Consider the following 27,620-nt stretch of genomic DNA (forward strand, 5'->3'; position numbering starts at 1 on the left):
ACCGTGGGGAGTTCTTCCCAGAGCACCCTGCGAGCGCCAGGATTGGTCGGATCTGGGGAGAAAAGGCTTATGTAGAAGTCACGGGCCCTCCCACACATCTCCACCGGATCCGTGAGGGGGGCGCAGTCTTCTACTAGAAGGCAGGTGACGTGTTTCTTGGCCCCCCTCGTTTTCTCCAGGGCATAGAAGAAACGGGAGCTGCGATCCATCTCCCGAAGGAGGCAGATGCGGGATTGAACAAAGGCACCTCGGGCCCGATGGTCCTCGAGGGCCCGGAGCTCCTCCCGCTTCTCCCGGCACACTCCGCAGAGGAATGGGTCCTCGGGGCTGGCGGCCAGATGCCTCTCCATCTCTAAGACCTCCCTTTCCAACTGCTCTATCGCTGCATTTCTCCGTCGGCTGGTGCCCCGGGTGTAGTCACGGCAGAAGAGCTTGGCGCGCACCTTCCCTAGATCCCACCATCGCCGCGCCGAGGGAAAGGCACGCCGCTGCTCTCACCAGGCCAGCCAAAACTCCCAGAAGGACGTCACGAAGCCCTCATCCTCCAACAGGCTGTTGTTAAAGTGCCAGTAGGCCGGCCCCGGCCTCTCTGCACGGAGGGAGGCCGTTATGGTGGCTAGATGATGGTCAGAAAATGGGGCTGGCCGAATGTCGGAGGAGTGGGCCTGTGAAAGATGGAAATGGGATAAATAAATACTGTCCAACCGAGAGTGGTGTGACCAATGGGCCTCCACCTAGACAAAGGTGAACGTGGAAGTGTCATCTGGGTGGTGGTCACGCCAGACGTCTACTAGGGAATCAACTATTTCTCGGAGAATGTTTGCAGCGGCTGGGCTGAATCGGCCCCTGAGCGGTCCTGTTCCTCGAGGGTGGTGTTAAAGTCCCCTCCCAGGACTAAGCACTTGTGAGAATCTAGGGTGCTGAGGAAGTCGGACACCCGCTGATAGAATTGCGGCCGCTTCGGGCTCATTGCCGGGGCATAGATGTTGACGAGGTTGACCACGAGCCCCTCCATATGGACTCGGAGATGCAGCAGGTGGCCTGGCGCGGCCTCAGTGACCCCTAGCGCCTCGGGCTGTAGGTTGGGGGAGAACAGGGTTGCCACTCCAGCTTGTCGAATCTTGAAGTGGCTGAGGTAGACCCTGTCCCCCCACTCCAGCCGCCAGCTGTCCTCGGCGGTCGGATCCATATGGGTCTCCTGCAGGAAAACCACAGAGTACCCCCCTTCCCGAAGGTAAGAGAGCACCTGGGACCTGCGGAGAGCCATCCTACAGACCCTTGTGTTCAAAGTTGCAATAATGAGGGGCATCATGCAGTGGGCTGTGGGTTTCTTGTTGGCGGGGGTGTTTGCAGCCCCCGGCGGGTCGCGCAGCAATCCGTGACCCATCCCGTAAGTGAGTAAATCGTCACAGAAGCTGCGGGCCCGCCCGTAGGCTGCAGCGCCGTGCCTTCCTTTCCCTTTACCCTCCTTTAAGAGGGCCCTTGTGGCCTGGATGATGTGATCAAAGTCCCCCCATAGCTGGAGAGCTAGCTGTACCCTGTTGCGGGAGCCACGGATGTCTTCTAAAAACTCCCGCAACGCTTTTCGCAGCTCATGGGGGGGTGGGGTTGCGATTTCCAGGTTATTCCCTGGTGGGGCTCTTGGTGCAGGCTTGTGGTCCGCTGAGGCGGGCAGGCAGGGTGCAGACCACCGACGGGGCGTCTGACAGGCTAAAGTTATTAGGTCCATCTCAAGCCTTGGGGTAGAAGAGGATGGCGGAGGGAAAATTGCAGCTCCTAATGGGTCGCGGCAGGAAAATGCAAAGACTGCTCCTTGGGGGGGATCCGCAAAAAATGGGAAAGAAATAACCCCGGGGCAGCAATAGCATTGCAGGAGGAGGTGGATTGGGCAGGGACACGGGTGGGGGTGGGGGCAGAGGCGAGGCTCTGGGCTTCGGGAGGCAAGCAGCTGAGAGGTGGTGCCTCCCGAACAGATTCGAGGGTTAAGGAGATGGGGAGGGGGCTCCCAGTGATGCTAGGCGCAGGCTCTGTGGTGGTTTTAGCAGCCATGGCTTCAGGTGGTGGACCACCTTCTGCAGGGTGCTCGCCGGGGAAGGCGGTTGGGGGAGGGAGCATGGGGAAAGGGGGACTGGGGTAAGGTTGCCCAGATCGAGGCCAGCCGGTAGTAGGTCATTCTCTCCGTGGGTGACCGGGGTCAAACCTAGGGCCTCGATCTCCTCATACAGGGAGGAAAGGTTGTCTTCTGCCACCCCGGGGGACTCGCCTCTGGCAGCCGCTACGACGGTCGCTTTGGGGTTCGCGGGGGGTTCGGGTGATATTCGGGCAGAAGGGGCTTCCTCAGGGGTCTCGGAGGGGAGAGTCTCCCGTGAAGGGGAGATTTTTACCTTCCAGTGCTATTTTGGCTTCCACTCCTGACACCGGCGGATGGATGTCTCTCTTGGGCATAGTGGAAGACTCAGTGTCAGTGCCTCCCTTCCTGGTCTTCCGGGGGACCCCCGCATCGGATGGGTGCAGCGGAGCTCGGGCCTTCCGCTTGCCTCGCTTTCCCTGGACTAGGGTCCAGCCCTCCATAGCATCGTCCGGGGGCTGGTTAGCAGGGGTCATGTCGGGGGGCTGAGGCGGTGATTCAGGGGCTCGGGGGGGTAACAGTGAGGCAACATGGGGGGGGTGGTTCTCCTGGGGGCGGGCTCTCTCCTATGCCCGGTAATATCTTTGCTGCACCCTCCTCCGTAGGCTCTGCTGGATTGTTAACAGCAAGGGCGGGGCTCCCTCGCTCGTCTGGGCATTGTAGGGGAGGTGTCTCTTGGGCCCAGGCAGGAGCAGCAGTGAATCGAGCAGGAAGAGAGGTGGTTTCAGATCTCGGGTGGCCAGGGGTATCCGCAACGACGGAGCCGATGTCCTGCTGTTTCTCGGGGGTCTCGGGTGCCCCTCCCCGCCGGGCCAAGGGGCAGTCTCTTTGGACATGCCCCGCTGAGCGGCAGAGGTAGCACCGGGCCTCTCCTGTGGAATAGTAGACCCAATAGCGGGCTCTCTGATAGGGGACTAGGAAGGACCCCTCGAGCACCTCTCCGTCATGCGCCGCTGGCGGTGGTAAAAGCTGCACTTGCCGGCAGAACGAAAGGATGTGACGGAGGGCAGGGTCCTTGCAGCCCAACGGGAGAGGACTGATGACGGAAACGGGTTTCCCCAGGGTGGAGAGAGCGGGTAACAGGGCAGCATTGGGTAGAAAAGGAGGGATGGAGGTCAGGACTAGGCGGACACCCAGGTCTTCTAGCGGCTCCAGGGGGACAAACACCCCCCCCACCGCCAGGCCCTTCTCCACCGCCTCCTGGGCGACAGCCTCCGATGCTAAGAAAAAGACGACCTTCCCATACATTTTGGAGGCTGCCACAATAGCCGTGGGTCCTAGCACCGTCGCCAACGCCTGCACGTATGTCTCCACGTGGCGCGAGGCGGGCACTAGGAGGCAACGGACGCCATGCTTCCTGGTCATGGTGGGAAAGGGGCCCTGGCCGCTATTAATTGTAGCGGAGGCGGGGGGTGGGTGAGATGACGAAGCGGCAGGTGGGGGTGGGGCCGGGGCCGCCACCGCCCGGGCATACGCCTGGGGGCCGGGGGAGGGACGCTCGCAGAGCTGGTGGAGGGAACAGCGGGGAGGGATGCCATGGTTGATGATGATGCCACAGCGATGGGGGCAGCCTCTGCCATGGAGGGCTTGGTGGTTGTGGCGGGGCCCTTCCCCTTCTTCGCACCCTGGCCTTTCCGGCTAACCGGGGGGGGCTTTCCTAGAATTTGGGGGGGGCGGTGGGCGTAGCAGCAGTAATAGTCACCCTGGTGCCTCCGGCTGCCAATGCCCCAGCGGGGGCGGTGGCAGGTGTTTTGGCAGCAGTGGTGGGGAGGGGCGCTTGGGGGTTGGGCAGGGGGGTAGGTGGGGGAGGGGCAACAGAGGTTGTTAGAGGGGTCTCACCCCTCTCTCCCTGCTCACAATGGCAGGGAATGAGATGGGGAGACACCAGAAGGAGGAGGGGGAAGCAGATTAACCACTTCTCCCAGTTGGGCTGCAGGCAGGGAGTGGCCAAATGGGTCTGACTGGACAGGGGAAGGAAACAGGAGTTGGGGTCAGGTAATAGGGGCAAACTGTGGGGTGGGCAGTCCGGGGGTGGGTGGGGGGGAACGCGGACCCACGCGCGTTTATCCAAAGAGTCTCATTTGGTCAGCTGTTGTGTCTGGTCCGGATGATGGAATTCAAAGCAAGCAGTTGAGGCTAGAGGCAGATGGCAGGTTGCCAGCAGGGACGGACGGCGGGAGGGGCCGTGACGGTTGTAGTAGTGTTGGGGGGGGGGGCGGCACCGATGGATCGGGGAGCAGCTCCGTGCCACACCCCCTGTGCCCCTACAAACGCAGTTAAGACACAGTCAAACTCCCCCCACACGAGAGTACAGTTCAAAAGTTACTCAGTCTTACGGCCCCCTCCACAATGATTTGTAGCTTCCCTGGGCGATGTCTCTGTCAGCTGTCTTCTCTCCCGGTCTTTGTGGAGCATTCCAAAAATGCCAAGCAAAGATAAGAAGATGGGTAATCGCGGGTCCACAAATGAACAGCAAAACGGTTGGATCTGGGGGCGTCCACTCCCCTCCTCCGGGGAGCTGGTCGGCAGTCCTCCCCGCCCCCCTCCTCCGGGGGTTGCAGCTGGAGCAATAGCAGCGTCCGAGGGCAGGCGTGGGGGGGCTGGCAGGCAAGCTAGCAGCCGACCAGCACTCGAATGGCAACAACAACAAAAAAAAACGAAGAAAAAACGCCTGGCCCGGTCGCGGGGGGGGAACTAAAGCGGGGCAAAAAGCAAGGAAAGCCCAGGCCAGAGGGCAGCAGGACATGGCTAGAAGGGAGCCTTCTTCCCTGGAGAGGGAAGAAAGTTTGCTATAAATTAATTAAAGCACCTGAAGCCAGTCACATGATAATATCTCCCTGCTTCAATCAGACAAGAGGAGGAGTTGAAGCAGTGTGGATTGGCATTGGAGCAGAGAGCAGTTTGGAGGGAAGCAAAGGAGAGTTTGGAGAAGTGCTGCAGTGGGCTAAGATGACCAAGACCCTAGGTAAAGGGACACCTGATTTGTGCAGAGGGAGGGCAGGAAGCCCCACAAGCTGAAGGGCGGGAGAGGGAAGTAGACCAGGGGAAGGAACTGCTAGTTCTAGTGGTTTACCGCTATCCCTAGGGCCCCTGGGCTGGAACCCGGAGTAGGGGGCTGGCCTGGGTCCCTCCCTCTCCACTCCCCTCTTCTAGGACACTAGTGGGGCAATTAATACCCCGGTTCAGGGGTAAGAAACGGTGCGCCGATGCCTTCCCCCACCCCCCAGAAGAGAAAGCGCAAGACCCCTCATAGTAGTGCCAGCAATTTGCTGCACGTGGTGTGAGAAGTGGGATCTACGCGCTGGGGACTTAAACCAGGGTTAGCCATCCCTAAAGTCAAGGCCCTAATACAAGCCACCACAGCCCAGCAGGAGGCTACCCAGGTCCAAGCAACCGCCCAACAGGAGGCGACTCGGATGCAGCAGGAGACTAATCATCTGTTGATGAGTCAGGCTGCCCAGGACCGAGCCCTGCTGCAAGAGCTGGTGAACCAGATGAAGGCCCTTATGGAGCTGAACCACAACTGCGACGGGACCCAGATCGTACGGGCCCACCACTGCCTACAGAAAATGACACACGAGGATGATGTGGAGACATACCTCCTGGCTTTTGAAAGAGCAGCCCAGTGCCCCAACAGGGAAGAGTCTATGCAATGTAATGTTGAGGATCATGGGGAGCAATGTGGCCTAATCGACCTGGTAGGGGTCGCAATGACCTCGCATGGGTATACAAGATCAATAAAAATGAATGGTATTGAGACCACAGCATTAATAGATTCCGGGAGTGTTGTCATGCTGGTCTCAGGGAAGTTGGTGGGGCAAGACCAACTAACCCAGGCCAAAAACACAGGGGTAACGTTCGTTCATGGCACCGTAAATTTCTACCCCACAATCCCGGTACGGATTGTGATCCAGGGGAATACTACCAGAGTGACTGCAGGGGTGGTCCCCAGGCTCCCCTACCCTGTCTTAATTGGTAGGGACTTCCCTGGGTTTGAGAGCTTAGTCCCCCCAGTAGAGCCAGGGGAGGGTAGCAACCTCTGGGTTGAGACGGAGGCACCTACAGATAGCCTCACCCCAATGTTTGCCGAATTTGTCCCAGAGTTATTCTCATCCCCCGGAAAACCCCAAAAGTCTAGGCAGGAAAGGAGGGCAGATAAAAGATTGGGGTCCAGGATTCTAGCAGAGAACCAGAAAACCTCCCTTGTAGGTAGACGAACCTGTTCAGAAGGCCAGGAGATAATTCAGGCCAGTGAGGACTCGGAGGCAGTTCCTAGCCCAAGTAGAGGCAACCCAGGGGGCGGAGTAGAAACAGGCCCCCTGGAATTAGGTCAGATTGGTACCGCACATGAGAATTTTGGGCAGGACCAAGCCAATGACCCGCTATATGCAAATGTGAGGGAGGAGGTAGTGGAAGTAAATGACGTACCTGTGGAAGGAAAGGCCCAAGACCGTATTATGTGCTCAAACGCAATCTGTTGTACGGGATAGCACAAATACGAGGGGAAGAAGTAGAACAACTTAGTCTCACAGAAACCCACAAGGGTAGTACTAGAGTTAGATCACAGTCATCTATTTGGGGGACATCTAGGAGTAGACAAGACACTGGATAGAGTCCTAAGGAGGTTTTATTGGCCAGGATTACATGCAGAGGTCCAGCGCTATTGTACCTCCTGTCCTGAATGCCAGTTGCATAGCCCCCAATCTCACTTGCGGGCCCCATTAGTACCTTTGCCTATTATTGAAGTCCCTTTCGAGAGGATAGCCATAGACATAGTGGGCCCATTGGAAAGATCGGCATGGGGCCACCGAAACGTACTAGTCATCCTTGACTACAACACACAGTATCCAGAAGCCATTCCTTTAAGAAACCCCACATCCAAGGCAATAGAAAAAGAACTACTCCAGGTTTTTGCCAGAGTGGGCATCCCTAAGGAGATCCTGACAGACCAAGGACATACTGCAACTATCGGGCGAAAATACGGAGATTTCAGTTGGGGGAACGGGTGATGGTGCTAGTGCCGACAGCAGAAAGCAAACTCCTCGCCAGCTGGCATGGACCATGTGAGATAGTGGAAGCCATTGGGGAGGTGGACTATAAGGTCAGACAACCAGACCGCCGAAGGCCAGAGCAAATCTGCCACATCAACTTACTGAAGCCCTGGCGTGACCGAGAGATGTGCCTAGTCATTCGGGGAGCTCCATCCCAGACAGACGACCCACAGGAGCAGGTGAAGATACTCCTGAGTTGACCCCAGAACAACGAACAGAGGTCATTGATATGATGCAACGGAACCAGGATGTGTTCTATACACAGCCAGCCCGTACGACACTGTCCAACATCATATTGTCCCCAGGCCTGGAGTGAGGGTGATGATAAGACTGTACTGGATACTGGAACCTAAAAGGGAAGAAATTAGGACAGAAGTGAAGAAGATGCTGGAACTCAGGGTTATTGAAGAATCCCATAGTGAGTTATCCAGCCCTATCATCCTAGTTCCCAAGCCTGACGGCACCCTGAGGTTTTGCAATGACTTCCGGAAGTTGAATGAAGTATCCCAATTTGATGCCTATCCGATACCACGCATTGACGAGCTAGTTGATCAGTTAGGCAAGGCCCAGTACCTAACCACTCTGGACCTGACCAAAAGATATTGGCAAATTCCCCTGGCCAAGAATGCCAGGGAAAAGACTGCCTTCTCTACACCCGATGGCCTGTTCCAATACACTGTCCTCCCTTTTGGACTCCATGGGGCCCCTGCAACATTCCAACGACTTATGGACAAATTGCTGCGACCCCATGCCAAGTATGCCTATCTAGATGACTTAGTCATCCATAGCTCTGACTGGGAAATGCACCTAGGAAAAGTAGAAGCGGTGCTAGACGCCCTGCGGAAGGCCGGCCTCACTGCCAACCCTCTCAAGCGCGTGATAGGACTAGCTGAGGCCAGATACCTTGGGTATGTAGTAGGGAGAAGTTTGGTGAAACCCCAATGGAATAAAGTGGAGGCAATACAAGGTTGGCCTCGACCAGTCCGCAAAAAGCAGGTCAGAGCATTTCTAGGGGTGGTAGGATACTATCAGAGATTCATCCCTCATTTTGCCACAAGAGCATTGACGGATTTCATAAAGGCTCGGGGCCCCGAGATAGTAAAGTGGACTGATGCAGCAGAAGGAGCATTTGCAGATTTAAGGACAGCCCTTTGCTGCCATCCAGTACTCATAGCTCCAGACTTCGAGAAGGAATTCATCCTACAAACAAATGCCTCTGAGGTAGGGCTAGGAGTCGTCCTTTTGCAGATGGTGGGAGAAGAGGAACACCCGATCTTGTACCTCAGCCGGAAACTCCTCCCCAGGGAACAAAAGTACGCCGTCGTTGAAAAGGAATGTCTGGTGGTAAAATGGGCTATGGAGACTCTCCGCTACTACCTACTGGGGCGGCGGTTTACCCTCGTAACAGACCACGCCCCACTCCAGTGGATGCACAGAAACAAGGAGAAGAACGCAAGAGTGACTAGGTTGTTCCTATCCCTGCAGCCCTTCCATTTCCGGGTACAGTGTAGGGCCGGAAGCCAATACGGCAATACTGATGGCCTATCATGACAGCACTGCCTCTCGTCTGAAGTAGCCCAACCCCATGGTTGAGCAAAGGGGGGGGGGGGGGATATGTGATACAGCATGGCCAGAGGGCAACAGGAGAGTGTTAGAAGGGAGCCTTATTCCCTGTAGAGGGAAGAAAGTTTGCTATAAATTAATTAAAGCACCTGAAGCCAGTCACATGATAAAAACTCCGTGCTTCAATCAGACAAGAGGAGGAGTTGAAGCAGAGTGGATTGGTGTTGGAGCAGAGAGCAGTTTGGAGGGAAGCAGAGGAGAGTTTGGAGAAGTGCTGCGGTGGGCTAAGAAGACCAAGACGCTAGGTAAAGGGACAACTGATTTGTGCAGAGGGAGGGCAGGAAGCCCCGCAAGCTGAAGGGCAGGAGAGGGAAGTAGACCAGGGGAAGGAACTGCTAGTTCTAGTGGTTTACCGCTATCCCTAGGGCCCCTGGGCTGGAACCCAGAGTAGGGGATGGGCCCGGGTCCCTCCCTTTCCACTCCCCTCCTCTAGGACACTAGTGGGGCAGTTAATACCCCAGTTCAGGGGCACGAAACGGTGCCCTGAACCCCCCCCCCCCCAAGAAGAGAGATCGCGAGACCCATCATAGTAGTGCCGGCAGTTTGCTACAGTATTTTGCCCACAATCCTTTGCTGGTACCAAAATACAATAGCATTCTGCATTCACATGGGTTGGGTGTCCCTTATAGAAGTGAATTGTTCTAATGTGGCACCAACATGGTAAGAAATCAGAGAAGTAAAAGAAACACAAATCTTCCTCTTCTCTCTAGCCATGAAACCTGGGAAAGCGCAAATACAGCAAGGGAAGGCGCCTGCTTCAGGGAGCATGGTGTATAGGAAGCGATCTGGACAGACCTCTGAGACAGCAACAAACTGGTTCACACCATCTGATAATAGCTTCCAATTCAGCTTTGCACTTCCTGAGATGGATCCACAAGCAACCAATGGAACTTTGGAAGAGGCCCAGGGGGTAGGTGGCTCTGAACAGAGGCCCATCAGTGTAAGTTCACTCAAATCTTCTAGTTCTGGGGGAGTGTTGAACTTTTCCACCACTGGACAAGAGCCCAAGTTTGCTTTCAATTTTGTCATCCCAGATAAAGATGGCCCCATGATGCCGTCTGTTGTTACAGGCCAAAGAGCGGGGAGTGTAGCAGAAAATGTGACATCACATGTCTTAGCATCTGCAGGACCAATGAAGCATTCAACCCTGTTGGAGGCTAATATGCCTGAGGTTGTGGGCTGTGTGGGTGGAGGATTAGGGAGAGAGGCTCTCATTTTTGAGACCCCAAAACCAGAGATTGCTTCTGTAGATGAGGTGAAGGCAGGGAAGACAGCAGCAGCTGGAGCGCCCAAGAAGAAGAAGAAGAAGAAGAAAAAGAAACCATCAGATAGTAAGAAGGAGATGGCAGAAGCTGAGGTCAGCAAGAAGGTGAAGGTGGGAGCCAGTGGGTGTGAAGACACAGATTTGTCCGTCCAGGACAAGACCATGCAGGTATGTGAATTAATTTCTGGCTAATAAACATAACCTCACTGTTAAGGCTCCATAGTTTCGTTGGAAGGGAAAGTTAATGTATGTGTGGGGTTTCTAAATCTGTGTGGTGGCACAGGCTGGAAATGAATAGCCATTTATTGCTGCTTATCCCATTAGGGTTTCACTGTGACCAGAAACCTAACAAGTGGGGGTGGACTAGGTGGCTCAAGTTGATGTTACTTTTCCCTTCCCTAGAACCATGTCTGAGAGTCTGCAAGCGCTTTGCAGACATGTAATGATTTAGACCTTGTAGCATCCCTGGCTGGTAGGTATTATCCTCATTGTGCAAATGGTGAAATTGAGATACAGAGAGGTTAGCTGACTTGGCCAAGATCAAGATTGTCACAGAGCCAGGAACAGAGCCCAGAAGACCTCCTGCGTCCCAGTCCTTGTCTCTAGATTTATAATGGCACGGAAAGAGGTTGAAGGCACCAACTGCTCTGAGTCCTGTTTTTAAGAGATCATTAAAGTACACCTTACCATCTGCTAATGCTGCACTGAAGTCTATAGTTTCTGTTATGTTTTTCTTTAAAATGTCAGTGAATTTAGGCCTCATGAATGGTCCCAGATCAGCAAGGCTGGAATGTGAAGGCTGCAACACAGGAAACAGCTGTGAGAGGTTCCTCCATCACCCAACTGCTGTGCCTCAACCCTGACCTTGAGAGCCCCCCTCCAAGAGTGTGTGTGTGAGGTGGGAGGGTTCAAGCTCTGGCCATTCTGTTACTGGCCTCTCTATTGAGACAGACAACTGCAGTGGTTTGTGCGATGTGGACAGCTGTCCATTAGGAACTGGACTGAGACGCACAGACACACCTCAGAAGATGAATCTCAGCAACTACTGCCCTAGACCAGACCAGCCTGGGGTGAAAAGCCCCACAGCCCTTTACCTGTCTCCTGAGGTATCCATCCCTCAGGTGGGCACTGTATATAAGGCACCAGTGGGTAGCTTTCCTAGGTAACCGTGAATTAAATCCAGTCTGTTGGGTATGCTGGATAACACTTAGGCTATGTCTACAGTACGAAATTAGGTCGAATTTATAGAAGTCAGTTTTGTAGAAAGCGTTTTTATACAGTCGAGCGTATGTCTCCCCACACAAATGCTCTTAGTGCATTTAGTCGGCGGAGTGCGTCCACAGTACCTAGGCAACCGTCGACTTCCGGAGCATTGTACTGTGGGTAGCTATCCCACAGTTCCCACAGTCTCTGCCGCCCATTTGAATTCTGGGTAGAAATCCCAATGCCTGATGGGGCAAAAACATTGTCACAGGTGGTTCTGGGTACATATTGTCAGGGCCCTCCTTTCCTCCCTCCCTCCGTGAAAGCAAGGGCAGACAATCATTTTGCGCCTTTTTTCCTGGGTTACCCATGTAGACGCCATACCACGGCAAGCATGGAACCCATTCAGCTCACCGTCACTGTATGTCTCCTGGGTGCTGGCAGACACAGTACTGCATTGCTACACAGCAGCAGCTCATTGCCTTTTGGCAGCAGGCAGTGCAGTATGACTGGTAGCCATCGTCGCTGTACTCCAGGGTGCTCTTTTAGCTGACCTCGGTGCGGTTGGTCGGGGCACCTGGGCAAACATGGGAGTGACTCAGCCAGGTCATTTCCCTTTTAAGTTTCGTCTCATGGAGATTCAGTCCTGCCAGCAGTCCTACTGCACCATCTTCTAATGAGCAGCCAGGAGACGACGATGGCCAGCAGTCATACTGCACCGTCTTCTGCCGAGCACCGAGGAGATGATGATGGCCAGCAGTCGTACTGAACCGTTTGCTGCCAGCAAGATCTATAAAGATAGATGAAATGGATCAAAACAAGAAATAGACCAGATTTGTTTTGTATTCATTTTCTCCTCCCTTCCTCCCTCTCTCTGTGAAATCAACAGTCTGCTAAACCCAGGGTTTTGAGTTCTAGCCTTGAGGGGGCCATTCTGTTTCTCCTTGATGCAAAGCCATCCCCTTTGTTGATTTTAATTCCCTGTAAGCCAACCCTGTAAGCCATGTTGTCAGTCGCCCCTCCCTCTGTCAGAGCAACGGCAGACAATCATTTTGCGCCTTTTTTCAGCGCATACGCCATAGCACTGGGAACATGGAGCCCGCTCAGATCACTGCAGCAATTATGAGCACTGTAAACACCGCATGCATTATCCAGCAGGATATGCAGAACCATAACCTGCAAGAAAAGCGAAACCAGGCAAGGAGGAGGCGACTGCAGCGTGGTGATGAGAGTGATGAGGACATGGACATAGACTTTTCACAAAGTACGGGCCCCTGCAATGTGCACATCATGGTGACAATTGGGCAGGTTCATGGCGTGGAACGCCAATTCTGGGCCCGGGAAACAAGCACAGATAGGTAGGACCGCATAGTGTTGCAGGTCTGGGACTATTCCCAGTGGCTGTGAAACTTTCGCGTGCATAAGGCCACTTTCATGGAACTTTGTGACTTGCTTACCCCTGCCCTGAAGCGCAAGAATACCAAGATGAGAGCAGCCCTCACAGTTCACAAGCGAGTCGCGATAGCCCTGTGGAAGCTTGCAACGCCAGACAGCTACCGGTCAGTCGGGAATCAATTTGGAGTGGGCAAATCTACTGTGGGGGCTGCTGTGATGCAAGTAGCCAACACTATCACTGAGCTGCTGCTATCAAGGGTAGTGAGTCTGGGAAATGTGCAGGTCATAGTGGATGGTTTTGCTGCAATGGGATTCCCTAACTGTGGTGGGGCCATAGACGGAACCCATATCCCTATCTTGGCACTGGAGCAGCAAGTACATAAACCGAAAGGGGTACTTTTCAATGGTGCTGCAAGCACTGGTGGATCACAAGGGACGTTTCACCAACATCAGTGTGGGATGGCCGGGAAAGGTACATGACGCTCGCATCTTCAGGAACTCTGGTCTGTTTGAACAGCTGCAGCAAGGGACTTACTTTCCAGACCAGAAAATAACCGTTGGGGATGTTGAAATGCCTATAGTTATCCTTGGGGACCCAGCCTACCCCTTAATGCCATGGCTCATGAAGCCATACACAGGCACCCTGGACAGTAGTCAGGATCTGTTCAACTATAGGCTGAGCAAGTGCAGAAGGGTGGTAGAATGTGCATTTGGACATTTAAAAGCGCGCTGGCACAGTTTACTGACTCGGTTAGACTTCAGCGAAACCAATATTCCCACTGTTATTACAGCTTGCTGTGTGCTCCACAATATCTATGAGAATAAGGGGGAGACGTTTATGGCGGGGTGGGAGGTTGAGGCAAATCGCCTGGCCGCTGGTTACGTGCAGCCAGACACCAGGGCGGTTAGAAGAGTACAGGAGGGCGCAGTGCACATCAGAGAAGCTTTGAAAACCAGTTTCAGGAATGGCCAGGCTACGGTGTGAAAGTTCTGTTTGTTTCTCCTTGATGGAAACCCCCCTTCCCCCCCCCCCCCGGATTCACTCTACTTTCCTGTAAGCTAAGCACCCTCCCCTCCCCCCTTTGATCACCGCTTGCAGATGCAATAAAGTCATTGTTGCTTCACATTCATGCATTCTTTATTTATTCATCACACAAATAGGGAGATAACTGCCAAGTAGCCCGGGGAGGTGGTGGAGGAGGGAAGCACCGGGTGGGGTGGTGGAGGAGTGAAGGACAAGGCCACATAGCACTTTAAAGCTTTTATTGAATGCCAGCCTTCTGTTGCTTGGGCAATCCTCTGGGGTGGAGTGGCTGGAGCCCCCCCTCCGCATTCTTAGGCGTCTCTGTGAAGAGGCTGTGGAACTTGGGGAGGAGGGCGGTTGGTTACACAGGGGCTGTAGCGGTGGTCTGTGCTCCTGCTGCCTTTCCCGCAGCTCAACCATACACTGGAGCATGAGTTTGATCCTCCAGCAGCCTGAGCATTGACTCCTGCCTTCTTTCAGCAAGCTGACGCCACCTACCATGTTCAGCCCACCACCTCTCCTCGCGGTCATATTGTGTTTTCCAGCACTCTGAGATTGTCTGCCTCCACATATTTTGCTGTGCTCTGTCAGTGTGGGAGGACAGCATGAGGTCAGAGAACATTTAATCACGAGTGGTTTTTTTTTTGCCTTCTAATCTTCACTAGCCTCTGGGAAGGAGAAACATATGCAGCTGGTGGAGGGGAAAAAAATGGGGAGAGTGGTAGTTAAAAAGACACATTTTATAGAACACTCTTTCACGGTAAACCTTGCTGTTAACGTTACATAGCACATGTGCTTTCATTACAAGGTCGCATTTTGCCTCTTATTGAGGGTATGCTGGTTTGGTGTGAGAGATCACTCACACAGGGCTGGGCAGCAGAATTCGGCTTGCAGGCAACCATGGTAAGCCACAGTCTTTTGGCTTCTTTAAGCTTCATAACGTGGGAATGGTTTCAAACACCAGCGCCCTCATTTCCCATATGAAGTAGCCGTTGGGTTGCCCATTAAAAATGGGTTGGCAATTTAAAAGGAGGGCTGTGGTTTTCAGGTTCACGTGCAGCAGAAACCCAACTAACCCCCCCCCAGCCCTCTCCCCCACACACACCCAATTCTGTGGGATGATGGCTTCACCCCCTCCCCCCACCGCATGGCTAACAGCGGGGAAGATTTCTGTGCAGCCACAGGCAAACAGCCCAGCAGGAATGGGCACCTCTGAATGTCCCCTTACGAAAACCACGCTGTTTCAACCAGGTGACCATGAATGATATCACTCTCCTGAGGGTAACACAGAGAGATAAAGAATGGATGTTGTTTGAAGGCCAGCAAACACCAGGGCCATATGCTACCATGCTTTGTTCTGCAATGATTCCCGACTACATGCTACTGGCCTGGCGTGGTAAAGTGTCCTACCATGGAGGACAGGATAAGGCTGCCCTCCCCAGAAACCTTTTGCAAAGGCTTTGGGAGTACATCCAGGAAAGCTTTATGGAGATGACCCTGGAGGATTTCCGCTCCATCCCCAGACACGTTAACAGATTTTTCCAGTAGCTGTAACTGGCCGCGAATGCCAAGGCAAATGAATCATTAAACACGCTTGCTTTTATACCATGTATAATATTTACAAAGGTGTACTCACTAGAGGTCCCTTCTCCATCTTCAGGGTCTGGGAGCCCACCTTGGGTGGGTTCGGGGGGGTACTGGGTCCAGGGTGATAAACAGATCCTGGCTGTTGGGGAAACCAGTTTCTCCGCTTCCTTGCTGTGAGCTATCTACAACCTCCTCCTCATCATCATCTTCTTCACCCCCAAAACCTGCTTCCAGGTTGCCTCCCACTCCTTGGATGGAGTCAAAGCACAGGGTTGGGGTAGTGGTGGCTGCACCCCCTAGAATGGCATGCAGCTCATCATAGAAGCGGCATGTCTGGGGCTCTGAACTGGAGCAGCCGTTTGCCTCTGGTTTTTTTGGTAGGCTTGCCTGAGCTCCTTAATTTTCACGTGGCACTGCTGCAGGTCCCTGTTATAGCCTCTGTCCTTCATGCCATTGGAGATTTTTTCAAATATTTTGGCATTTCTTCTTTTCGAGCGGAGTTCTGCCAGCACGGATTCGTCTCCCTGTACAGCAATCAGATCCCGTACCTCCCTTTCGGTCCATGCTGGAGCTCTTCGGCGATTCTGGGACTGCATGGTCTCCTGTGATGATGAGCTCTGCATGGTGACCTGTGCAGATGAGCTCGCCTCGCTGGCCAAACAGGAAATGAAATCCAAAAGTTCGCGGGCCTTTTCCTGTATACCTGGCCAGTGCATCTGAGTTGAGAGCGCTGTCCAGAGCGGTCACAACTGAGCACTCTGGGATAGCTCCCAGAGGCCAATACCGTTGAATTGCATCCACAGTACCCCAAATTTGACCCGGCAAGGCAGATTTCAGCGCTAATCCCCTCGTCGGGGGTGGATTAAAGAAATAGATTTTAAGAGCCCTTTAAGTCGGAAAAAAGGGCTTTGTCGTGTGGGACGGGTGCAGGGTTAAATCGAGATAATGCTGCTAAATTCGACCTAAACTTGTAGTGTAGACCAGGCCTTAGTGTTTGGATAGTTCCTTCTGTTTTCACAGACATTAACTAGCTAACACTTGCACATCCCTGGGAGGGCAGGGCAATAGGAGACAGGACACTAGATTCTCTTCTGGGTTTTGTAACTCACTCACTGTGCAACCTTGGGAAGGTCACTTCACCTCTCTCTTCCTTAGTTTTCCCACTGGAAAATGACTTATTTTATGTTTGTATAACTGCTGTCAGACCAAAGGCTCCCATAGTGCTGGACAAACATAGGCAAGCAAACCTTCCACATACAGGTGTTGGGAGGCTTCAGTACTGTTTGTGCAAAGGCTTGAGATCATCAGGTGGAAGGTGCTGGACATAAAGTGGCTTCAGGAATATGAAGTGAAGCCAGCTCTGAGGGTGTGAAAACATGAACATTCAACTCCTAAATCTGTAGATCCTTGATTTTCCTTGCTGACTAACAGATGCAGTTTTAGTTTTGGGGCAATTTCATTTCCTCCCCTCTCTGTGTTCTGTTTTATGTAGCAGTCAGTTAAACAGCTGTGGAAGGAAGTGGATTGGTGTGTGGAACAGCTGGAACTTGGCCTGAAGACACAAAAATCCACTCCAAAACAGGGTGAGTAAGCCAGAGAGTGTCTTGTTGGAAGGGAAGGGAGGCAGAAGCAGTGATGCAGGGAAAGAGCAAAGGGAGAGAGTTATATTCTGTGTGCGCATGTCTCTCCTTTCCAATGATTCAGCTGAAGAAGCTCTCCATGCCATCAAGACACTCCGCAGTGACAAGGCTGTGCTGGCAAAGAAGTGTCAGGTCATGCGAGCCATGTTTGGAGATTACAAGAAGAAGATGGAGGAGGAGAGACAGAAACAACTGAAGCTCATGCAGGCAGGTATGAGAGGCAGACCTACATAAGGGTCCAGGATGGGAAACCATGCCTGAAAAAAGGGAGCAGGAATACTAATCCCTCCATTGTCCATGTAGCCCTAGAGAATGGAATTCTGGTGCATGAGAAGCCTTAATGGTTTTTCTTTCTGTCTTTCTCTTCCACTCTGTAAGCTGCGAAGTCTGCTCAGGTCGTGGAGGTGAGGGAGAATGCCCGCAGAAAGAGCAGCCAGGTCTTCAGGAAGCGTTCAGAGGCGTCCAGGAAAAGCCCAAGTTCTGCAGGATCCCCTTTTCATCCTCCCAGCCATTCTGAGTCACCACAGGTGTCTGGCACAAACTTGCTCATGTTCCCAACTTCCCAAGAGGAATTCCGCTTTAACTTTTTTTAGGAAAGTCCGTTGAACATTTATTGTTTTTGTTTCAACATGAAAATGTTGCCAAAACCTGTATAATCTTAGGGGGTGGAAGGATGCTGAGCAGGGGAAAAGGATCATGTTGTGGGAAACATGCATAGGTTCATAGTGAAAAGAGACTAAGTGCCTTAGATCAAGTGTATGTAACAGCTCTACCTATAATGCATACAACTCCACAGACTCAGTCTGTGGGCTGGCTCCTTTCCTCATACACACCTTTAGGAGGTGCCTTTGCAAATGATCAGTATGGAATGAGTTAGACTTTGCATTTCTTTTATCTTCATGGCAATTCCATGGGATAATCTTTTTGTAAAGGGGAGATTCCCCCCCCCCTTTTTTTTTTAAATAGCACAAACCAGTTATGATGGTTTCACAGGTCCTGGTCAGTATTGGTATCCCCATCCTCTGCAGTGTGCAAAGATTCAGCATCACTCAGAGAGAGAGAGAGAGAGAGTGTGAATCACAGGCTACTGGCCATTCAGAGTGTAGTCTGAGAGGAGAATTCTATGATGAAGGTCTACAGATTAACTTAAACCAACAAAGTGGTATAGGGACAGCACCAACTACCACCAGACAAGAAAGGATTTCAGTTTGAGCCGCAGTCCCTTGCTCTCTGGGCCAGTTGGTGGGAGCTCTGTGAAGGAAGCACAGTCAATCTTGGAAAAAGAAGCTTTGCTCTTGAGCAGCCAACTAATGAACAGTAATGACTGACCATACCTAGCTTTCTTTCACCAGAAGGGTGAGTCAGCTCCATGCCAAGCCTTGGGTGGAGGTGAAATAAAGTGGGAGAGCCCAGCAGAGGACTTACTGAAATAAAAATATTTATATGATCAATATCCAATCAGTGAATATTTTTATTTTTTGGACAATTAAATGAGTCTGTTTCCAAAGTCTTGATGATACTTCAGTTAATGTGCCTATGTGTATGCTATGCTGTGTGCATGCAGAGCATCCTCCCTAGTGAGGGAGTTTGAAAATCTGAAGGAACAGGCCATGTTTTAAATGGAGACCTGACATCACTTGTCCCTGAAGAGCTCCGCTTGAATCTTCTTTTCCTCCCTTTTTGTGGCCCAGTAAATCGTCAGAACAAACAGCTGTACAAGCAGATTCTTGAATGTACTGAGAGCAAGAATATTTGCTGGAGAGGACTTCAAAAAACTGTTGCTGAACATAACAAGGAACTTATTTCATCCTTGACTCAGGTATAATAAATTGCCTCCTGGGGTGTGCATATATTTTTAAAAATCTTTAAAATATATATATATTTATGGCTGCACCCCTGAGGAACACCTAGAGCTTGGAAACAAATTTGATAAGGAGAAGATATATGGTCAGAAAAGGGATAAGTAAAGATGAAGAGAAGGGTGATAGCTTAGCACTTTGAAGGCAATTCTTCTGTTGTATGCGAAGTGCAGCTCTCATGCTGGCTGTATGGAACAGAGTAACAAAGTAGGATTGAAACTCCTTGTGGGTATAAAAAGTTTTTGTATTAAACATGAAAAAGCTGTGTCACTCCCAAAGTTCTAGCATTTTGATGCAGTTTACAAAGACACTGCAATAATTTTTTTCCATTGCTGTAGAATTATGACAGTCTTTTATCCTCACTAGTTTTGTGGTCTCCATTAGGCAAATTTTGTCTTTTTTGTCTTGCTTCCAAAGAAGCTGGAATTAATATAGCAGTTTACCATAAAATCCTGTTATCTCCAAAGGTGGCAGGGGACATGAAAACTTCTTCCAAAACTTGGGAGAGCTATTCTGTGGGCTTTTACAGGTCTGTGCTTTGGACCTGTATAAAGCTGGTCTATAAAGCCATATTCCCATATTCATTTCCTTGTGCTGCAGCATGGGAGGATCTAGAATGCAGCTGTTCAGTAAAGGGGGTACATTACAGTCCCAGGCAACGATACCTTACCTTTGTAAGTTGGAAAGTTGACTGATCACAAGAATGGGAATAGGCTGTGTTCAGTTGATGGCTCTTCCACAGACGCACTGTGTCCCTGAGCAAGTCATTCCAACTGTAAAATGGGGATACTGCTTGCCTATTTCAAAGACTTGTTGAAAGTTAGTTAATAAATAATCGCTGTATAAGAAGCGAGCTTACAGCAGTTTTTAACTCCACCGTTGTTGCTTTCTCATGCTTGAAACATCTCTGGACCATTATCAGTTGTTAATGTATCTCTTGACTGTTTTTGGTTGAAACCGCACAAACCAGATGCTGTGGGTTCCACAAAAATGTTGTTTCATAGCAAAGACACAGTGGCTTTTAATTTAAAATTTTGTTATCTATTTGGAATTTGGGGGACTTTCCTTGTCACCGTTTGTAAAAATATGGCGCCTAGATTATGTGACTATCCCTGTAAATTATGAGCATCTCTTGGATACCTTCCACCCTTTGCATTTATATATGATTCTTTGTAGCCTTGCATTGCTGGGCCTTTTGTGGCCACATCTGTAGGCTTGCTTGTGCAGTTGGCTTGGCGTGGTAGGGATCATGGACATCTCACAAAGGAGTTGCTTTTGTACTTGGCTGAGTGTTAATGAAAGTCTTGTAGCACAGGCTGACTAGATAGTCTGGTTTTATAGTGCTGGCCGAGTTACACTGAAAGTAGGTGTTTGTTCTGGTTTTCTTATAACGATCTAACCAGCCTTCTGCTGTAACACCCCAACCATTTCCTTACTGGGGAACTTTCAGCTCGTACTGCCTGTGTTGCTTCCTGGTGTGTAGGCTGCCTCTACAAGTGAATTGTGCAAAATTGAGGTGCTCCAACTCCTAAAGCATTGTTCCAGTGAAATTTAGTCTGCGGATGGGCAGTCACATACTGCAGCATAGCACTGAAGTGTCTGGGCCCTAAGAATTATCATTCAGGTGAGGAAGAGAGTGGGTTGTGGAAGCAAGAAGGCTGGAAGGTCGGGGGAGTGGGGGGTCGGTTGCTTGTCAACCCCTTTTCCTGTGGGAATCAAGTATGGCAATCAGAGTGCGGTGGGTCCCTCCTTATGATACGGCAGTCAGATGGAGGAAAGTTGCATTTTGAAGTCTTTGTGCACCTCTGATTTGGTGTTAGCAATTTCTAAAAGAAAATTCTATGGATTATTTTATGATAATTTAATTTTTACTTTTCAAAACTCTTACCAGGCAATAATGATCCAACTGCTCACCAAGCTGGATTGTTTGAAAGAAATGTCATTAATTAATGGAATGGATTCATTTATACTGCTAATTGCTGTTGGACTGCCTAGAGAGTGGATTAACCCGAGCTGTATATTTTTACTTGAAGCAATTGTTTTGAATGAGTGCTGCTAACTCCTCTTATAATGATGCATCTTATAGTTGTGGGAAAGTGAGGGTGTTGAAGAGGGTGGAGAATTAAAATTCAGTAGTACCCACTGATGAATGTGCACTGTGACCCACTGGAGAGAGAGGTTTTCCTGTTAGAGCCCAAAGTGGCATTGTGCAAATTTAAGGCCCTGATTCACCAAAGTACTTTCAGCATGTGAGTGGTCCCTATTCACATAGCTGTCAAGTAAATGCTAAAGTGATTTGCCGAATTGGGGACTTTATTTCCTTTGAATAGATCAAAGGGACAGATGATAGACTAGAAAAAGTTGAGGCTGATCTTCATTATAGGCAGAGCTGATAGCACTGCCTGCAGTTAAGATTGTCTGCCACTTTCCATTATAAGATGTGTTTTTGGTTGCTCATAACAAAGCCTACAATTTTGAGCCAGAGATCACAGAAGTCAGGGAATCTGACTTCCAAAGACTTCCATAACTTCAGCCCCGGGGGCTGGGAGCTGCAGGGTCCTGTCACCTCCTCAGCGGCAGGGAGCTCCCGGCCACTGTGGGCAGGAGGGGTACCCTGAAGTTCCCAGCTGCTACAGGTGACATGGGGACCCCTGCAGCTCCTCGGCCACCGTGGCAGCAGGGGGATTCCTGCAGCTCCCCGCCAGCTGCAGCAGGACAGGGGGATCGGCAGGGCAGGTGGACCCCAAGAGCTCCCTGGCCACCCCAGCGGGGCAGAGGGACCCCCAGAGCTCCCTGGCCCCCATCATGGGGGGGGAGGCAGGGGGATCCCTGCAGCTCCCCGCCACTGTGGAGACAGGGAAACCCTGGAGCTCTGAGCCCCCACAGGTGGTGGGGGCCGCGCAGCTGCCCAGCCCCTTCCCATTTTATCATGGATATTTTTAGTAAAAGTCAGGGACAGGTCACGGGCTTCTGTGAATTTTTCTTTATTGCCCGTGACCCGTCCTTGACTTTTACTAAAAATACCCCGACAAAAACTTAGCCTTACTCATAACGTTGCCAAATTTCCAGCTATTTGGGCAGAAATTTTCCATGCCAGCTGTTTGCCTCAGGCTGCAATTTTTTTTTATTTTAATTTAATTTTTTTAAAATTTTAGTTAAAAGTGAGTGGCCATTTCTAAGAATGAGGCTGGGGAAAATACGCCATTTGCTTGTGCTGGAAAAAAGAAAATCTTACATCCATTTCATTGAGACGCTCTAGTGTCCCCATGTTGTGGAGCGGGGACTTGAAATTTCATTGGGAATGGGGCAGGAGCTTGGCCCTTGTATCAGGAACGTGTGTTTTGACATCCCTGTGAATATCTTACTAAATTTGGCCAAGTTATAAACCTTTGATAAATCTCAGTTTGCTCAGACTCAGTGGACACTTGTTAGAGTTTAATAGCTAAATCTGAGGTTTTTCTTTGAGTGCTTGCTCATGTCGATTCCAATATAGGTGTGCATGTGTTGCGTGCACCATCCCCGGAAATTTTTCCTGCTGGTGGTTTCTGTCGGGTCAATTCTGGTACATAGGCACCTGCCAACCTGCTGCCTCCTCAGTTCCTTCTTTCTGACTGTGACAGTTGCTGGAACGCTCTTGTTCTCTTGCGCTGCAAGCAAATACTCATCGCCAGTGCCGAACAAAAGGACAAAGAAGTTGGACCGGGGACGATCCTCTTTGGGAAAAGTGACAGACAAAGTGAGACCTGTGCCAGGCTACTCTCACACTGGTGACGACCAGCCTGCACCATTGATTCTGACCCCGGGAAGGGACCCATCGAGTCCAGTGCGCATGGATTCCCCACCTAGGGTGAGCCAGAAAGATGACTCAGCCCTGGCCATGCCAACTACGCCAGAGGCATATGAGCCAGCAAAAGGCTTTCAGTCCCTTCCAGCACCTTCTCTGAGATGAGGGCCATCGGAGGTAGGCCTGGTACCGCAGGAATTGTCCCATGGATGCAAGTACCCATCTTGGGCAAGCCTTCAATGATGGTGAAACACTGCCTGGTATCTCACTCATCCTCTAGAGACTCCACTCCTGGCTGATCACAGTCCTGGCACTGCTCGCAATCACAGCACCGATTGGAATCCCAACAACAGTCATGACCCTGGCACCATCCCACATTGAAGCACCAGTCACATTCCTGGACCAAATCTTCATCAAGGCACCGCTCCTCAGTCGTGATACCACCACACGGCACAGGTGGGTAAGGCACCTCCGTGGTCACCCAGAAGTGGGTCCTCAAGCTCAAAGTCGATGGCAAGGTCATATACCTTGCAATGGAGCAGACATCTAGCAAGACCTTGGGCATCCTGTGCCGGTGACCCAGGGGTTGACCCAGCCAACATGGCCACCTGTGCAGTGGCAGAGGCCACTACAGTGGCCAATGTGGACTCCATGGGCAGCACGATCCTACCGAGCCTTCCACATTGATCGGTCCCACTCGGCACCCTGGAAGGCAAGGGCACCTCAACCTTCCCCTTCGAAGAGGGGTTCAGTTCCGGGCGCAGAAGTGGATGAGACCCAGGATACCCCCGTTGGGGAGTGACCAGCAACGAAAGACATGAAGGCCCAGATGACAGTACAAGCCTCCTCATCATCTTCCCCTGATGAGGTAGTCAATAGCACCCACACAAGATGATTACAAGGCCCATCAGGAGCTCTTGTGTCGGGTGGCTCAAATCCTGAATGTGCCAGGGCTGACTCCTCTATCTCTTCTGCTTGTAGACATACTGGCACACTCAGGTCCAGCCAGAGTGGCCCTACCTTTAAACGAGGTCATTCTCTAGCCCATCAAGGCTTTGCAGGTGGAACGGAAGAAAGGGAAAGCTCAGTGGTTTGGGCATTGGCCTGTGAAACCCAGGGTTGTGAGTTTAATCCTTGAGGGGGCCATTTAGGGATCTGGGGCAAAAATTGGGGCTTGGCCCTGCTTTTTAGGGGAGAGGGATAGCTCAGTGGTTTGAGCATTGGCCTGCTAAACCCAGGGTTGTGAGTTCAATCCTTGAGGGGGCCATTTAGGGATCTGGGGCAAAAATTGGGGATTGGTCCTGCTTTGAGCAGGGGGTTGGACTAGATGACCTCCTGAGGTCCCTTCCAACCCTGATATTCTATGAGTACCTTTATACCCATCCCCCATTGTGTTCCCTAGTTGTGGCTGCTGCCAATGAGTGGGGGAGAGAGGGACAACAAGGACCCTCACCTAAGGCAAAGGAGGCCAGGAAACTGGACCTGTTGGGGAGAAAAGTCTGCTCTATGCAGAGCCTCCAACTGAGGAGGCCCTCCTAAGTTGCTTACCATTTTAATTCATGGTCTGCCATGTTAAAGTTCAGGGAACTCTCATAAACAGAGTCCAGATCAGAGTTTGCAGCTTTGGTGGAGGACGGTAAGGCTGTATCCAAGGCATCCCTCCAGGCGGCTTTTGGGCCATGGCCACAGCCGTCATGATGAGGTGGAGCTCTTGGCTCCAGTCCTCTGGACTCCCTCATGAGGTCCAGGAAACAATTTAGGACCTGCTGTTTGAGGGAGCTTCTCTCTTTTCAGACTAGACAGACGCCCGCCTAAATAGTCTGAAGGATTCCAGGGCCACTCTGAAATCGTTAGGACTTCACATGCTGGCCCCGGTTCGTAAACATTATGAGCCGATTCCACCAGCCTCAACAGCAGAGGCAGGACTTCAGTCAGCAGAGAAACAAGGGCTTTAGGAGGAGACATACACCTTACCCCCCTTCAACATCCATGTCTGCACCTGCAAAACAACCTGCAGGGTCTAAGCAGTCCTTATGAGGGCGCGCCTGAGGACAATGCAGAGAGGTGGTGGAAGGGCACGTGAACCTCATACAATCCACTTTCAGGAACGTGGGGCTGCTGATAAACAAGCACAAGTCGACTTTCTCTCCTATACAAAGGAGTTCATAGAAGCAGTTCTCGACTCGAACCAGGCCAGAGCCTCCTTGCCAAAGAACCACTTCCAAGCCTTCAAAGAGATCATAAACGGCCCGAGGTCCTTTTCCCATCACCGTGACACGAAGATGCTTGAGGTTCCTGGGATATATGGCCTCCTATACCTACGCGGTGCAACATGCGCAGCTCAGACTGTGGCCTCTTCAAGCATGGCTGGCATTGATATGTATACCAGGCTGTCACCTGTTGGACAAGGTGGTCACTCTTCCCCGAGCAGTAACGCTCACTCTTCAGTGGTGGCTGGACCAGGACACAGTGAGTGCCAGAGTCCCCTTCACAATGCCCGCCCCTTCAATGATTCTGGTAACTGATGCCTTGGACATGGGATGGGGAGCTCACTCCTCAGGACGCCAGAGGAATTAGCCTTACAAATCAATGTCTGGGAGCTAAAAGTGGTGAGCCTAGCCTGTCAGGTGTTCTGTCACAACCTACATGGCAAATGCGTGTCAGTCCTCCGATAACCGACCATGATGTTTTATATAAACAAACAAAGGGGGGCTCGCTCCTCTCCCCTGTGCCAGGAAGTGCTGGTTCTATGGGGATACTGCATTGCTCACCCCATTCACCTGGAAGCCTCCTATCTACCAGGTGCCCAGAACGGGGTGGCGAACCACCTGAGCAGATTCTTCACCAATCATCACGAGTGGTCCATCCAACCAGACATCTTGAATGCAGTTTTCCAGAAATGGGGGTCTCCCTAGGTGGAGCTGTTTGCGACCAGGTTCAATAGGAAATGTCCCCAGTTTTGCCTGTACCTAGGAAACAGCCTGAGCTCACTCTCAGGTGCCTTTCTCCTTCCCTGGGGAGGGAGGTTTCTCTACACCTTCCCCCCCCACCCCCCCACTCATCCACAGGGTCTTGCTTAAGGTAAGGAGGGACGAGATGCACATAATCCTTATAACACCAGCATGGCTGCGCCTGCATTGTTTCACAACCTTGCTGGCCCACTCGATAGACACGCCAGTCAGCCTTCTGGTGCTGCCAGACTTGAACTCCCAGGAGCACAGACATATACTCCATCCCAACCTCAAGTCCCTACACTTGACAGCCCAGAAGCACCATGGCTGAATGAGGCAGAACAGAGTTTCTCAGCATTGGTGCGTGCTTTTCTTATGGATAGCAGAAAGCCGTCAATTAGAATGGCCTATTTGGCTAAGTGGAAGCGGTTTACGCTGTGGTCACTGTGGAGAAAGATCCTACCTTTGGAGGCCCCACTGCCCGTTGTCCTGGATTACTTGCTCTACTTGAAAAAGGAAGGTCTTGCGGTATCATCCATCAGGATTCACTTTGCTGCAATCTCAGCATTCCACCCAGTGGCGAATGGCCGGTCGGTATTTTCAAACCTGATCTGCGCCCAATTCTTGAAGGGATTAGAGTGTTTGTATCTACAAGTGCACCAACGTTTGCCTCCTTGGGACCTCAACCGGGTAGTGTCAAGACTGATGGGACCACCGTTCAAGCCAGTGGCAACATGCCCCTTGCTCTACTTATCCAGGAAGACTGTCTTTCTAGTAGCCATTACTTAGGCCAGAAGAGTCTCAGAAATCCAGGCCCTCCCCTCTGAACCACTGTATATATTTAAGGTCTGACTTTGACCACATCCGTCCTTTTCTCCTGAAAGTGGTCTCACATTTTCACAGTAGCCAGGACATTTTTCTTCCAGTCTTCTATCCCAAGCCTCATGCTAATAGGCAAGAGCAGGGGCTGCTACACTCTCTGGACGTTAGAGGTGCATTGGCCTTTTACATAGAAAGGACCAAGCCGTTCTGAAAGACAACTCCAGCTTTTCATCGCTATCGCAGACAGGATGAAGGGGAACCCTGTCTCAGTACAGAGAATCTCCTCTTGGATCACATCTGCATCCGCATGTGCTATGACCTAGCTAAAGTGTCGGAATATGAACAAGAGGCTGCTCGGCAGCTCTCTAACACGAGTTTCTACAAGCCATTACCCTATGATCCCACTGAGAGTTACCAAAAGCAACTACAGCATTTGCTCAAGAAACTTCCTGAAAAAGCACAAGATCAAATCCACACAGACACACCCCTGGAACCCCGACCTGGGATATTCTATCTACTACCCAAGATCCATAAACCTGGAAATCCTGGGCACCCCATCATTTCAGGCATTGGCACCCTGACAGCAGGATTGTCTGGCTATGTAGACTCCCTCCTCAGGCCCTACGCTGCCAGCACTCCCAGCTACCTTCGAGACACCACTGACTTCCTGAGGAAACTTCAATCCATCGGTGATCTTCCTGATAACACCATCCTGGCCGCTATGGATGTAGAAGCCCTCTACACCAACATTCCACACAAAGATGGACTACAAGCCGTCAGGAACACTATCCCCGATAATGTCACGGCTAACCTGGTGGCTGAACTTTGTGACTTTGTCCTTACCCATAACTATTTCACATTTGGGGACAATGTATACCTTCAGATCAGCAGCACTGCTATGGGTACCCGCATGGCCCCACAGTATGCCAACATTTTTATGGTTGATTTAGAACAACGCTTCCTCAGCTCTCGTCCCCTAAAGCCCCTACTCTACTTGCGCTATATTGATGACATCTTCATCATCTGGACCCATGGAAAAGAAGCCCTTGAGGAATTCCACCATGATTTCAACAATTTCCATCCCACCACCAACCTCAGCCTGGTCCAGTCCACACAAGAGATCCACTTCCTGGACACTACAGTGCTAATAAACAATGGTCACATAAACACCACCCTATACCGGAAACCTACTGACCGCTATTCCTACCTGCATGCCTCCAGCTTTCACCCTGACCACACCACACGATCCATCGTCTACAGCCAAGCTCTGCGATACAACCGCATTTGCT

General features: G+C 51.4%; 1 protein-coding gene across 6 annotated transcripts in view; it reads left to right on the forward strand.

The window, feature by feature from the left end:
* The window catches only part of LOC144270875 (uncharacterized), a 45,088-nt gene that overhangs the window by 10,345 nt on the left and 7,123 nt on the right, over window positions 1-27,620 (forward strand). For 3 of the 6 annotated variants that reach the window (XM_077827749.1, XM_077827748.1, XM_077827750.1), the window contains exons 5-8: window positions 9,513-10,234; window positions 16,768-16,858; window positions 16,980-17,126; window positions 17,294-21,080. In XM_077827749.1, coding sequence (XP_077683875.1) covers window positions 9,513-10,234; window positions 16,768-16,858; window positions 16,980-17,126; window positions 17,294-17,508 — 1,175 coding nt within the window. In that variant the 3' untranslated portion in view covers window positions 17,509-21,080. Of the gene's footprint in view, window positions 1-9,512; window positions 10,235-12,337; window positions 13,752-16,767; window positions 16,859-16,979; window positions 17,127-17,293; window positions 21,081-27,620 lie in introns of those variants that run through there. The other 3 variants (XM_077827751.1, XM_077827752.1, XM_077827753.1) reach the window with 3 other exon arrangements.

The sequence above is a fragment of the Eretmochelys imbricata genome, chromosome 10 (genome assembly GCF_965152235.1).
Source record: "Eretmochelys imbricata isolate rEreImb1 chromosome 10, rEreImb1.hap1, whole genome shotgun sequence".
In the NCBI taxonomy this organism is placed as follows: Eukaryota; Metazoa; Chordata; order Testudines; family Cheloniidae; genus Eretmochelys; species Eretmochelys imbricata.